Source organism: Lithobates pipiens, unplaced genomic scaffold, assembly GCF_037356315.1.
Source record: "Lithobates pipiens isolate NorthernLeopardFrog02 unplaced genomic scaffold, aLitPip1_a1.2 Scaffold_16, whole genome shotgun sequence".
Classification (NCBI taxonomy): domain Eukaryota; kingdom Metazoa; phylum Chordata; class Amphibia; order Anura; family Ranidae; genus Lithobates; species Lithobates pipiens.
In genome coordinates, this window is record NW_027507748.1 from 386,021,382 (window position 1) to 386,036,600 (window position 15,219).

Genomic DNA, 15,219 nt, shown 5'->3' on the forward strand with positions numbered 1-15,219 from the left:
CAATTGAGGTGCCTCAGGCCTGGGGGACTTTCTGCCTGCCCTCACCTTTCCTATATATCCAGCCCTGCTGTTGATGCTGTCTGGACTCAGCTGCCACATAGTGTGAATCCCGGCCTCCCCTGCTCCCTTCAGCCCTTTCTCTCCCATCCTACTGCTGCAACTGCTGGTCTGAGATTGCTGCTGCTAAGTGCTGCTGCTGCTGCTGCTCTGCTGCTTATCTGGTCATCCGACTGCCTCTGTCCATTTGGAACTTCGTCACCTGGGAGAGACTTGGTCTTACACTCCGGTACGTCAGCGACTGCTTTATTGCCCATCTCTCCTTCCTCCATGCCGGCGAAGCACAAAACCGCTACCCCGCATTCCAGCAAAAAGCAACAGCTGGCGCAAGCCGAGCGCCCTACCACCGCCTCGACTGACCGCCTCCACAGTTTGTTAGCTGATTTAAACATGGAGTCGGGGCAGGGGGGCCCTTCTGCCCCAGAGGTCCCAACCTCTGGCGACACGGCGGTGATCCTACTTGCCATTGAAAACAGTAGATCCTCGCTACTGACCCGTATTGACAAGCTCGCAGAGGAATGTAACTGCATACGGGCTGACCTCGATAAGTTTAGAGGCCGCCTCACGGAATCTGAATCACGCATATCAGCCGCAGAAGACCTGACCGCTAATCATGACCGTCGCATCGAGGCACTGGAGGGCACGGTTAAAATGCTGGTGGCTAAATCCGATGATGCCGAAACCGGCTGAGGAGGAACAATGTGCGGGTACTTGGATTGCCAGAAGGTTCCGAGGGAGATCGCCCTGCGGACTTTGCTGAAGCCTTCTTTAAAGGCATCCTGGACTTGACTTCTGTCTCGCCGACCTATGTGGTGGAACGGGCACATAGAGTACCGACTGGCCGTCGCCCACCTGGGGCGCCACCTAGACCGCTCCTGGTACGGTTCCTTAACTATCGGGATCGGGACCGCATCCTAAGTGAAGCCAGGAAACATCCAAACCTCAAGTATGAAAACGCCGAAATACATCTGTATCCCGACTTCTCGGCGGATCTACAGAAGACGAGGAAAACCTTCCAGGACATCCGTCGGCGCCTCAGGGAGAAGGGCCTTCCTTACAGTATGCTATATCCGAGCCGGCTACGTGTGGTGCATGCGGGCGCTACAAAGTTCTTTGATTCCCCAGAGGAGGCGGACTCCTGGTTCTCTACCCTGCGGTAGGGCGTCCTTGTCTGCGATGGTTCCGGGTGCCGAGCTGATGCATGTTTCTGTCCTACGACGGCCTTACTCCTCTACGGTATTACCTCCTATGCTCCTGTTTCGTCCTTTTGGTGTTTTTTGCATCCTGCAATAAACGGAGCAATAACGTTTGGAAGACGGTTACACTAGGGGACGCTGTCCCCTCCCCCTCTCCTTTTTTGTTTTTTTGATTTTCGATTGTCTTTTTTGTTCTCTTTTTCTTTTGTTTGAGTCTGTCTCCAACTCAAGTACTGTCATCGCATCACCTAGGAGTGGAGGACATAGACCTTCTTGGTTCTACTCGCCCAGCGATTCGTTTTTGGTAACAGACTGTTCCAGTTTTTGTTTGGGGATTAAGCTGACCTACCTCATTGGTTCTGGCGGGTTGGCAGGGGTTGTTTGCTTGCTACTAAATTTTCATGTGTTAATGCTATATATATATATATATACTTGAGTACATGCACTATTTACTATGTGTGGGTGTTGGTTGGCACATGCTGCTATGGGTGTGGCGGGTCGGAGGGTGGGGGGACAGGGCGATTTGCTCTCCCCCCTCCATCCGATGGACTGCTCTATTATCTATATATGTATGTACGGGATGGAGCTTAAATTGTTGTCCTGGAATGTGCGTGGCCTAAATAGCCGTTTCAAGAGAGCACTTATGTTTAAGTATTTACAAACGCACAAGCCACACATTCTTTTTCTACAAGAAACCCATCTGACGGGCAGTAGACATTTGGCCCTACGCAGGAGGTGGGTGAGGCAGTCCTTTCATGCCACATATTCTAATTATGCCAGAGGAGTGTCCATTCTCCCAAATAGATCACTAAATTGCCAGGTTGAACATGTTATCTCGGACCCGGGGGGTCGGTTTGTCATATTGCTGCTGTCTATTGAAGCCCAGTTGATTGCGATTGTGAACATCTATGTTCCACCCCCTTTTTCGACATCTGTGCTTCACGCGATGTATGACAGGCTGGCTCCTCATATGGTAACGAGACTTCTAATAGCGGGAGATTTTAATGGTATTCTGGATAGGACTCTGGATACTTCCAATCCAACCAGACTTCCGGATACGGATTTGGAGCAATGGGCTACGGCCCTGCAGCTCACGGAGGTTTGGAGATGGAAGAATCCACAGGATAAGCGCTTCTCCCACCTGGCTGCGGTCCACCGCTCGGGCTCCAGAATAGACCTGGCCTTTTGCTCTCCGGCTATGCTTCCATTTATAGCCTCGGCAGCATACTTGCCAGCGGGAATCTCAGATCATTCCCCTCTGGAGGTCATTCTGCAGCTTGGGGGGGGGGGGAGGGCAAGGGTGGCTGGAGACTAGCGACTCGCTGGCTGCAAGATGAGCGGGTGGAGGAGAATATGCGAGGGAAGATTGCTCAATATTGGGACTGTAATGATAATGTGTCCACCCCACAGATCACCTGGGATGCCTTCAAGGCAACTATACGAGGGGATTACATATCGGCCATAAAGGCTGCCAGGGTGGACTGTGCCTCAGAGACTAGGGACCTAGAGTCCACTGTGTGTTTGGTAGAGGGGGAGTTTGCGTCGGATCCTTCTCCTGGGGCATATTCCTCCCTGGCACGGGCCCGGAGAGAGCTGTCTCTACACCTATCTAATAAGACGACCTCCTCGGAGTGGTCACTTAGAGCCAGGATATTTGAATCCGGGGACAAGAACGGGAGGCTTTTGGCCGGTCTGGTGGCTGACCCCAAATTTCAAACGGTTGTACCCATGATACATACTGCGACAGGGGGTGTGACTTCTAACCCAGCTGACATCCTTAATTAATTTCAAATGTATTTTTCCTCATTGTATGGATCCACCACTGAGCAGTTGTCCCCTGAGCACCTCTCATTTCTTCAGGGTATCTCACTGACGGGTTTGACGGGGGAGGACGTGGCCTTACTAGAAGCAGACATTTCAATCACTGAAATAGAAGCAGCAATCCGCTCCCTACCCCCTAATAAGATGCCGGGCCCTGATGGACTTCCGGGTGACTGGTACAAAATGTACATGGCTGATTTAGTCCCACGACTCCATAAATTATATGCCCTTTGTTTGGAGACCGGATCTCTACCTGACTCGATGACACAGGCCCACATAGTTCTGGTACATAAGCCGGGGAAGGATGCCTCCTATTGTTCGGCATACCGTCCTATATCCCTTCTCAATTATGATTTGAAGATACTAACAAAAGTGTTAGCCACCAGGCTGATGGGAATCCTCCCGTTTTTGGTAAACATAGACCAGACTGGTTTCATGCCAGGGAAGTCAACGGATGTCAATATCCGTAATATTTTTCACTCATTTGCAAATCCCTTCTACGGACCAGGACACCAGGGTTCTCGTGGCCTTAGACCTTGAAAAGGCATTTGACTCAGTGTCCTGGGCCTACATGGATGAGGTACTCAGATTATATGGCTTTGGCCCCATCTATAGGAAGTGGATTCGACTGTTATACCAGAAACCAAATGCACAAATTAAACTGGGAGGTGTGCTGTCCTCTCTGTTTCCGGTGGAGAGGGGCACCCGACAGGGGTGTCCTCTATCCCTGTCCCTTTTTTCCTTGATGGTAGAACCCTTAGCGGTTGCGCTGCGATCCTCGGACGACGTTCGGGGGGTGCGGGTGGGATCCTTGGAGGAAAAGATTGCACTGTACACTGATGATATTATTTTCTTCCTCCGGAATCCCGGCCCGTCCCTCCGGGCGGCGTTGGAGCTTTTGTTGCGCTTTGCGGATGTGTCGGGCCTGAGGGTTAACTGGGACAAGTTCCAGATCCTGCCAGTGGACCCAGATGCTGGGAGGCTGGCTGACCCCTCACTTCCGCTACAGTGGGCGGGACAAATTAAGTATCTTGGTGTCATCATTTCTCCCAGGGTACAGGATTTTTGTAAACTTAATCTTCTTCCCATCCTACAAACCACACAGAATAGGCTCAAAGTGTGGGCCAACCTCCCCCTTAGGTTAATAGGTCGAATTAATTTAATTAAAATGAAATTGCTTCCCCCTCTCCTATACGTAATGCGCCATTCTCCAACGTGGATACCCAAAATTATTTTTCGGCGACTAGACTCGCACATCTCCAGTTTCTTGTGGGGCGCCACGCCTCCCCGATTCCGCTTGTCCATACTACAGAGACCTTGGACGCAGGGGGGCCTAGTGTGCCCTAATTTTTTTCTCTACTTCATAGCAGCGATGCTCACGCATGCCCACGGCTGGCTTACCTCGGATGCCACCAACGCAGCTGTTGCCTTGGAGGCCTCCATTGTGGGCTCATTCGAAGCACTGCGGAACGTTTTATTTAGGGGCCCTCGAGCTCCGCATCCTCTCACAGTCTCGATGAGGACGGTGCTCAGGGCGTGGTCTGGGGTGTGTGGCCACCGGCCGACTGGGCCCCGAGTGCTCTCTCCTAATACTCCATTGTGGCTCAATCCCTCCCTACCTGAATTCTACTCTATTCCGGATCCGATTGTGTGGGCGTCGAGGGGCGTTCGGTGTCTACACCACATTTGTGAGAATTGTGCGTTGCTGACATTTGACCAGCTTAAATCTAGGTTTAATTTGCCCAATGTGTACTTCTTGCGATTCCTGCAGCTTCGTCATGCGTTTGGGACTCAGTTTGGTGGTTCGCCCCTGACCTTATACCAGTCTAGTATGGAGTCGCTTCTACGTCAGGAGTCGCTGCTTAAACCATTGTCCATGATCTACAAGGCTTTGCAGCCCTCGGTTCATAGTGGATTGGAAAAACTTAGGGAATTTTGGGTGGCGGAGCTGCCGGGATTGGATGGGGAGGACTGGGAGGACATTTGGGACTCCCCCTTTAGACATTTGATTTCCTCAAGAGATCGGCTAATTCAGTTTAAAATACTACATAAATTTTATTACACCCCATGTAGACTTCATAGGATTTACCCTGACTCTTCGTCACAGTGCTGGCGCTGTGGAGCGGATTTGGCGGGGTACATTCATATGATTTGGGCTTGCCCCGTGGTACAACGTTATTGGTCAAGAATACTCTCTTTTATTACTGAGCTGACAACGATCCCTATACCTCAGACGGCGGAGATGTGTCTGCTTGGGTTGGTGGATGCTTTGGTTCCCTCGCGGGCAGGCCGCACATTGCTGGGGCTGCTACTCTTCTATGCGAGGAAACTTGTTGTGCTTCGGTGGAGGGCCCCTACAGCGACCCTCACCCTGAGTGCATGGAAATCATTAGTTAACCTTGCAATACCACTGTACAAAGAAGCATATTTCACCCGGGGTTGCCCTCAGAAGTTTCAGAAGGTTTGGAATATCTGGTTGGAGTCTGAGACAACGATTGGGGAGCGGGACAGCCCTGTTGGGTTATCAACCTAATCTATCCAGTAGACAACCTCTCTGGTAAGCTCTCTCTAGGGTAGCGTTTGGGATGCCTGAGTATCCGGTTGACGCCCACTTGTAGATCTCTGTTGGTAGACTGCCTATAGTGCATCACTACGCTCAATGTTAATTACTGGGATTTACATTACTCCTGTCAATTTTAGCAGCAAGCTATGGGGTTGGTTGTTGTATGTTCTTTGGGTTAGGCTGATAGTTTTTTAGGTGTTCTGCCTTACCTGTTGTGTTGTATTGTTTGAGCCGGGGAATGCCCCAAGGCTATGTTCTGTACTTTTTTCTTTTAAAACGAATAAAAAGAATTTATAAAAAAAAAAAAAATCAGATTCCTTCCAAATTAAATAAAGAGAAAAAGGGTGGTCTAGTGGAAATTAAGGGAGCGCTTTATAACTTTACTGATATCCGACCCTTAAAGCTCAGATGTCCGACTCATGTTAAAAAAGGTACCAAAATTAGTAAACTCCCTACTGTCAAGGTGGCTAGTGTTGGCCCAAGGGAAATTGAAAGACAACGCTTTTGGAAGCGCACTCATAAAAAGGCATGGGAGTGTCTTTGTAGAGCCCGAGTAAATGTAGCAGGGGGACATGGAGAAAGTCACCTGATGGGACAAGATTTAGCACATGTGGGTGGTAGCTTGCATGGTCATGCCAAAGTGAGGAATTTGTACTGGTGTGTTCCGCCCTCTAGGTCGAAACAAGGGGGGGGGGATATGTGGTAGTGTGGTACCCCACCGGTGCATGTACCCAGAATTCTCAACCAGATGGGTTGAGGGGCTCCAGGGAGCTTGTAACGTGAAGAGGAAACTGACTTTTCAGTTTACTCGTTATTTACTAAAGTCCACTTTGGGACCTGGAGCCCGGGGATTTCTCAAAGATCCGGGTGGGATGAAATCCCCAGTCCTGGGTCCGGCATTTGAGACACACCAGCACACTGATTTGTTTAGGTGTGTGTTGTCCTGATAGTAAAGTCAGGACCATGGTTCTGGGCTCCACCCTCCAGAGGAGCCCAGGATTGCAAGGGAGAAGCCAGAGAGTGCAGGCTGCACTGTGTAAGCCAGGAGGCTGAACATCCTTTTATTTGTTGCTGGCAGTGAAAACCCCCTGCGAGGGAAACCATTTTTGTTTTCATTTATGGAACTTTGATTTTCTTTAATAAAAGTGGGCCAACAAGCCCTGAAAAGGAATCCTCTGTGTGGACTGTTCTCGCTAGCAGGTGCTACACTTGAGCTAAACAACCCCCAAATATTACATATATATATATAATGTATATGTGTGTGAGTACACAACTCATTTTTGTAACTATTTTATTATATCATTTCATGAGACAACACTGACTAAATTACACTTTGCTACAACGTAAAGTAGTGAGTGTACAGCTTGTATAACAGTTTACATTTGCTGTTCCCTCAAAATAACGCAACACACAGCCATTAATATCTAAACCACTGGCAACAAAAGTGAGTACACCCCAAAGGGAAAATATTCAAATTTGGCCTAATTAGCCACTTTCCCTCACCGGTTCCATGTAACTCATTAGTGTTACAAGGTCTCAGGTGTGAATGGAGAGCAGGTGTGTGAAATTTGGTGTTATCGCTCTCAGTCTCTCATGCTGGTCACTGCAAGTTCAACATGGCACCTCACAGCAAAGAACTCTCTGAGAATCTGAAAAAAATTGGTGCACTACATAAAGATGTCCTAGGGCTAGGCTATAAGAAGATTGCCAAGACCCTGAAACTGAGCTGCAGCATGGTGGCCAAGACCATACAGTGGTTTAACAGGAAAGGTTCCACTCAGAACAGACCTTGCCATGGTCGACCAAAGAAGTTGAGTGCACCTGAGTCATATCCAGAGGTTGGCTTTGGGAAATAGACATATGAGTGCTGCCAACATTGCTGCAGAGGTTGAAGGGGTGGGGGTCAGCCCGTCAGTGCTCAGGCCATACGCCGCACGCTGCATCAAATTGGTCTGCATGGCTGTCATCCCAGAAGGAAGCCTCTTATAAAGATGATGCACAAAAAAGCAGGCAAACAGTTTGCTGCAGACTAAGGACATGGATTACTGGAACCATGTCCTGTGGTCTGATGAGACCAAGATAAACGTATTTGGTTCAGATGGTGTCAAGCGTGTGTGGCGGTAACCAGATGAGGAGTACAAAGACAAGTGTAAGGCTGACCGCAGGTCAGCCTATGTTTGTAGGAGGTGTCAGGCTGCATAAAGCCTGCCCTCCTTTGCCTCCTCCCTTTGTGGTCGTAGGCTCTCGTATCCCACCCATTCCCTTTTTCTTTAACTTTTCATTTCATACTTTTCTTTTCATTTCATACATGGGTATGCCCCCTTTTAGGCATATTGACCACGTGACCTTGACACACCTCGGTCAATGTTCTGTGTTTCTCTTTGTTCCTTTTCTATACTATCCACAGATTGACTCTGAGTACAAGTGTGTCTTGCCTACAGTCAATCATGGTGGTGGGAGTGTCATGGTCTGGAGCGGCATGAGTGCTGCTGGCACTGGGGAGCTACAGTTCATTGAGGGAACCTTGAATGCCAACATGTACTGTGACATACTGAAGCAGAGCATGATCCCCTTCCTTCAGAGACTGGGCTGCAGGGAAGTATTCCAACATGATAATGACCCCAAACACACCTCCAAGATGACCACTGCCTTGCTAAAGAAGCTTAGGGTAAAGGTCATGGACTGGCCAAGTATGTCTTCAGACCTAAACCCTATTGAGCATCTATAGGGCATCCTCAAACAGAAGGTGGAGGAGCACAAGGTCTCTAACATCCACCAGCTCCCTGATGTCGTCATGGAGGGATGGAAGAGGGCTCCAGTGGCAACCTGTGAAGCTCTGGTGAACTTCATGCCCAAGAGGGTTAAGGCAGTGCTGAAAAATAATGGTGGCCACACAAAATATTGACACTTTGGGCCAAATTTGGAAATTTTTACTTAAGGGTGTACTAACTTTTGTTGCCAGCGGTTTAGACATAAATGGCTGTGTTTTGAGTTATTTTGAGGGTACAGCAAATTGACACTGTTATACAAGCTGTACACTCACTACTTTACATTGTTGCAAAGTGTAATTTCTTCAGTGCTGTCACATGAAAAGATATAATAAAATATTTACAAAAATGTGAGTGGTGTACTAATTTTTGTGAGATACTGTGTGGATAGATAGATAGATAGATAGATAGATAGATAGATAGATAGATAGATAGATAGATAGATAGATAGATAGATAGATATGTATGTATATGGTATTTCTTTATATTTATTTATTGCATCTCAGCAGAAAAACGTGCAACAAAATGCGCTAAAATGCTCAAAAGCGCCTAAATGAAGCGTTGCCATGCATTGCTATGGAACAAAAATGCATCAAAAATGCACCGATCTGCCTCATTTGAGCTACACAAAAAGTTCAAGAACTTTTCAGGCGACTTGTAGTGGAGATGTGAACCATGTCCATAGAGAATAATTTATTTTATCTCCTCCAGGGTTTTGGAGCTTCGAGCTGCAAGCTACAAACTTCTAAGGCGTGAATGGGGAATAAGTGGTTACAAGGTTTTGTGATTACTGGTGGATCTGGTTTGCGGCATAATTCCCATAATGCTCTAGTCATAGTTCTGTAGTCATAGTTCTTCCAAAACAAGTAGAAGAAGACAGCAAGTTCTTCATATGGAAATAACTGTACCCAATTGTACAGCAATAAACATAATTGCAATTTAGCAACACTGTAAATTATATTTACCCAGCTATTCACTTATCCTTTCATGCAAACAATTATTTTTCTTAAGAGAACTGAGAAAAATACATCAAGACAATAGAGGAGAACAAATACACCAAAAAAATTGCCTTGCTACTAGTTGCTTTCTTAATCTGATTAGAAAAGAAAAGTGATATTAAAATGCATAAGATGGCCATCATCTGCTTCATCAGATTGATCAAAATGACATGTGTGTCGTAAGTCCTCATCCCCATCATCCTACTCTTTTGTAGAAGAACAGATAAAAAGGCAAGTTAGAAAATGGATCTTGGTTGATAGTGCTCCTTCTAAGATAACAGGCACATGAAGTGCCTGCTCTAAAACCCAAATTGAAAAAAACAAACCTTCACCCATGATAGGCATTTATAAGTCCATACCCATTTGGTGATAGTTATGCTTGAGGACAGTTAGACTACGCATGCACTAAATTCTTACACGCATGAGGTCTACTGGCTGCTCCTTCGAAGCCGTGCCATACAGCTAGTTTCATTTCTGGCCACGGCAACTCAACATTTTGGAAGTAAGGGACAAAAAGACTGGATCTTTGCACCATCCCATATGTCTGACCTCAAAGGCCAGACCTATATAATTTAATATATAATGTAATATATAATTTACCCTAGCATGGTAAATTTCCAACACAGAACTGAAGACAGTGGAATCTTTTCGAAATTCCATCCAGTTAGGGTTCAGATCTCATTATCACCTCATTTCCTGTCTTAAAGAGATGTGACAATACAGAACAATACAGTAGGTTTCCAGAATGATGTGTACAAGAATGCCAATTAATGAAAGCAAAAATGTAATGGACTACAAACCAAAGCAGTAAAGGAAATGCTGCGTCCAGCCATGATCATCTGTCCCTAACCACAGCCAATTGTAGGCTGTTCGAAAGCTTTTTGCAAACACCTGTCATTCCAGCCAAAGGAATCATTCGTTTCTTGCAGCTGAATTCAAAGTGTTTTCAGTGGCATGATGATGGCACAGTGTGATGCCTTGGAAAAGGCAAACAGTACAATGTGACACCTTTACTGGAGAAGGGAGAGAGAAGCCTCATTTGCTTTCATGTTACTTTTTACCACCATTGAAAGAGGACACTGTATTCTCTGCATATATATGGAGCATTGTTAGTGTACTTAGTGTACCCCTAGTTGTAGCCCTACCTTTCCTTTATCCTATGACTGTAGCAGCGACCAGCAGGTTCCAAAGCAACCGATCTTTATAAGCAGAGTTAAATTCATCTGATATGTCTAATATAACAATTCAGAGTAGGTGTTGTTATACACTATATGTAGTTAGTAATCTTACCTATAACCCCAAGTTTTGTTAGAAACATCAGCGATAATCCAACTGGAATCCCAATGAGGTAATAACCAAAAACATTTGTAATAGCACCAATTTTTTGCCTTCCTGTTCCTCTTAATATTCCACTGCAGGCTGTCTACAACAGAATATTGAATGTTAAACATTCTATATATTTAACTTAGAGCCAAAATGAAAATGTATAAACTGCAAAAACTGTGTTTAAACCTATAAATAAATGTTTTCTTGCATAGATTATCAAACAAAAGACCACTGAGGGACACATGAATTCAGAATTAGTTTGGTTATACTGCTGCTTATAGGAGGTTGAGAGACTGGCAAACAGAAAAGTTGTAAGCCAGCACCCGCATAAACCCTGCTCTTCCTAGCATGCCTAAGCCCTTGTACACACGGTCGGAGATTCCGACGGAATGTGTCCTATCGGACAGTTTTGTCGGATATTCCGACTGTGTGTGGTCTGCATCGGACTGTTTCCGTCGGAATATCTGATGGACCAAGTTTTCCAACTTGCCGGTAAAATTTTCCGACAAAATGCTCCTATCGGACATACTCCGATCATGTGTAGCCTACTCCGATGGACAAAGTGCCACGCATGCTCAGATCAAATTCCTAGACCAAAGCTATTGGCTACTAGCCTGAACGTAGTCCCGTCTAACGAAATAACGTCATCACGTTATGTACAATCGGATTTTCCGACAACTTAGTCCGACCGTGTGTATGCAACATCACTTCCGAACCCCTCTTACGGAATTAATCCGTCGGAATTACTCCGACGGATTTGGTAGTCGGAATCTCCGACCGTGTGTACAAGGGCTTAGTTTCTTCCTAGTATATCAACTATCCTGATAAGTGTTTCTCCAGCCTAGCTTTGGAGACCATACCCAGACCCTGCTAGACTGAACATGCAGGGTTAGCAGGTTTTGGGCACTAAGCTCTGCATTGTGGCACATTCCAGACCAAAGTGTAAGCCCTTGTACACACGGTCGGACATTCCGACAACAAAATCCGTTGGATTTTGTCCAAAACTTGTGTTGTATACACACGATCTGACAAAGTTGTCAGAAAATCCGTTCATACGTAACGTGACAACGTTATTTAGTTACGATGGGACTACATTCAGGCTAGTAGCCAATAGCTTTGGTCTAGGAATTTGATCTGAGCATGCGTGGCACTTTGTCCGATTGGAATTCTCCATACACAATCGGACAAAGTCCGATCGGATCATGTTGTCGGAAAGTTTTATAGCACAGCTCTAAAACTTTGTTAGTCGGATATACAGTCCGATGGAGCCCACACAGTCAGATTATCCAACAACACGGTCCGATCGGACATTTTCCGTCGGAATGTCCAACCGTGTGTAAAAGGGCTAAGGTGTTGCTTAGCTGTGGAATTTTTTCCAGGTCCAGATATGTGGCACAGCACCAGGTGTGACCCTGTCTCTGAAGACAGATCTTTTTCATGCCATTCAGCCTGGAGGAGTAACCATCCCACTGCTGCTTTTGATTGTGAAGTGGATCTCGAGTCTCTGGTATTTTTCACTGCCCACCTACAGTATCCGGGTCACCTCCAACTAAAACCCTCATAAGCAAAAGCTTCCTGGGTTTATGAGCTCCTGAGGCCATGCTGCCATGGGTGATTTAAGCCCATAATTCACTAGTGCACTTGGAGCCTGTAATCTGGGAAACCTATTATCCTAGGGTCATGAAAACAGTCTTCCATATCTCCATCAGGCAGGGCCAAGTCCTCCCCCATGACCACAGGGACCGATATACCCACTCAAAACTTTTTACATGTTTATGCTTAGCCACTGGAGCACTCTGCCCACAGAGTCTCCAAGCATGCTCCGGCGCCAACTCATGCAGAGTCTGAGCCCAAAAACAAAGTCAAGCCTGTGGCCCCTGGGAGATTCAACAGTCTATCTCTGAAGAGCTGTTTTTGAGACACTGCAGTCTCACCTACAGTCTATAGACATGGATTTGGATTTACAGGGAGTTGATTAAAAAGTTAATAATGTAGTGCATATTAATTGTCCTGCATCCGGGTAGATCAGCCTTCTGTTCCAGGCCTTGTTTTTTATAGCACTTCTACAGCTGCAAAGACTTTTTTTACTGCGCTTTCTGAAACAATCCTCTAGACAGACTAAAAAAAACAACCTTAAAGTTCCTAAGCCCCAACTGAAAATGCGTCAAACGTTTTCTCTTTTTAAAGGGGATTTGTTAAAACAGAACTCCACCCAAAAGGAAAATTCCACTTTAAGTCCTCCTCCGCTGCCACATTTGGCAGGACATTATCTTGAAGCGGGTACCTACTTTTGACAAGTATCTGGTCTCTTCTACTTACCTAGACAATTTGAGCAGAAGTTCTCCTCTCCTTCTCCCTCCCCGCAGTCTTTAGGGGCACATCACAAAGCGCAGTGTGGTTGTGCAGCCGGCTGTGCAGCTGCAAGCAGCACAGCTGGCTGCCCACAGTTATGATGTCAGCCCCAGGAATCCGAAGGCTAGTGAAGATCTAGCATTGATGAGAATGGAGATGGATCCCTGGACAGGTGAGGGACATGAAGTGTCCTTTTATTAAAAGTCAGCAGCTACAGGATTAAAAAAAAAAAATTTCCCCCAGAGTGAACAACCTTTTTAATTGGTGGTCTGTTCCCACTGTGGATATACTAGTGATCCATGTTAAGAGGAATAGCATATGACTGTTTGAGAGTGTGCTCACTTTTCAGAAATCCAGTGAGGGACAGCTAGAGTCCCTCCTTAAATCCCAGGTTTCAATGGACTGATCTGGTCCTCTGCTTAGTGTTGGTGGTAATCTTATTTTGTCAAACTGTCAGATTGGGTACATTCCCTTAAGAGGGATATCTCCAACACCAGGGTAGCACTTCCTTTGACAGAGCAGATGGAGCAAATGTCTGTAGTCTTGCGCTCTAGTTGTGATGGCTGATGCAAGCATCTTAACTTGTGTATAACATGGGGCTGAGGCCTGCATAGTATATTTTCAATGTGTTTTTTTTTTGTTTGTTTTTTTTTTTTTTAAATAATCTTCAAATTATATTTCTGTCAAGATCTGACTGCTTACCGCCTCATGGCTCACTAAAAGTTTTCAGACTGGTTACCCTCGATGTACATTTTGGAATCCATTCCCAGACCCACATCAACCGTTCATATACACTTTAACAGATTTCTCTTTTTTTCAGCACATGTATAACATTTGCCTTAAAAAATTTGGTGGTCTTTTCTTCACCTCACAAAATAAATTCTCTCTGGTTAGTGATGTGGTGCATGTAAGACTACTAAATGCGCACATCCGGCTGCCATTTTCTGGCGAAGATGCAAGCTGAATGCTTTTCATCTCAGCAGTGACCCTAATAGCTCTTCTGTGATCTCCTTAGTGCTTGCTGACTAAGCTGTAGCCTCATGGAATGGGTGGGGTTATATGGATGCACTAGGTGGCATTACCTGAAAAAATTTGCTAGGGTCCACCTAAAGGTACCGGCGTGTAACCCATGGTCTAAGGATTAAGTTCCTGTGTCCAGTACTGAACACAAATGTATGGAATTTATAGGCCAAAATTCCTATTTTTTTCCATACAGCAAATTACCCCATACGGTCAACTCTAAAGTGTGTGCTGCTACTAGAAAGTATTAAATATTAATGATGCCACAGTGCTACAAGTGATACTTTGCAAGCAAACAATATTAATAATACATAATAATAGAGTGCTTTGTGATCATGTGTAAATCCATATCTAATTCATAAATTCATAGCTTCTAATGCTAATTCTAATTCTAATTCATATCTTCTGTCAATGACCTTTTCCTCTCCAAATCCCTTTATCTATTTGCTATTACTGAAACCTGGCTCCAGGAATTTGACACTACCTCTCTAGCTGCCCTGTCCCATGGTGGCCTCCTCAGGACTCATGCCCCCAGACCCAGTGGACAAAAAGGAGGTGACTTCGGACTTCTCCTCTCCCCACAATGCACCTTCCAGGTTTTTCCCATACCTCCCTCTCTTTCCCTCTGCTCTTTCGAAGTGCACTACATTCATCTTTTTTCTCCAGCTTGTCCGAGGGTCGCAGTAATTTATCGGCCTCCTGGACCAGTGCTGCGCTTTCTGGCTGACTTCTCCGCATGGCTACCCTATTTTCTCTCCTCTGAAGTACCTACCGTCATCCTAGGTGACTTTAACATTCCAATCAATGTTAATAATGCAACCACTTCTCAACTACTCAACCTAACCTCCTCTTTTAACCTAACACAATGGACACAAACAACGTGTTATGTCATCACGTGACTTCATCAGGGTCCGCTGGTTAAGTCACGTGATGATGTAACGTGTAGGGAGTGGCCGGAAGTAAACTGAGAAGGCGCTCAGAACGCCATTTTTTTTGCATTTTTCATGTTGTTTACCATGTAAGAGTAAAAAGTATTCCCGTGCTACTAATGTGAAAGATGTAAATAAAGAAAATTAAATAAATAACGTTTGCAGCAAAACACCGACAGGGGTGCACCC

The 15,219-nt window shown here is 45.8% G+C and overlaps 1 protein-coding gene across 1 annotated transcript in view; it reads right to left on the bottom strand.

Moving 5' to 3' along the window:
- LOC143983034 (multidrug and toxin extrusion protein 2-like) overlaps positions 1-15,219 on the bottom strand; it is a 284,277-nt gene that overhangs the window by 55,211 nt on the left and 213,847 nt on the right. Inside the window, exon 14 of the mRNA XM_077482261.1 lies at positions 10,694-10,826. Within this exon, the coding sequence (XP_077338387.1) occupies positions 10,694-10,826 (133 nt within the window). The remainder of the gene's footprint in view (positions 1-10,693; positions 10,827-15,219) is intronic.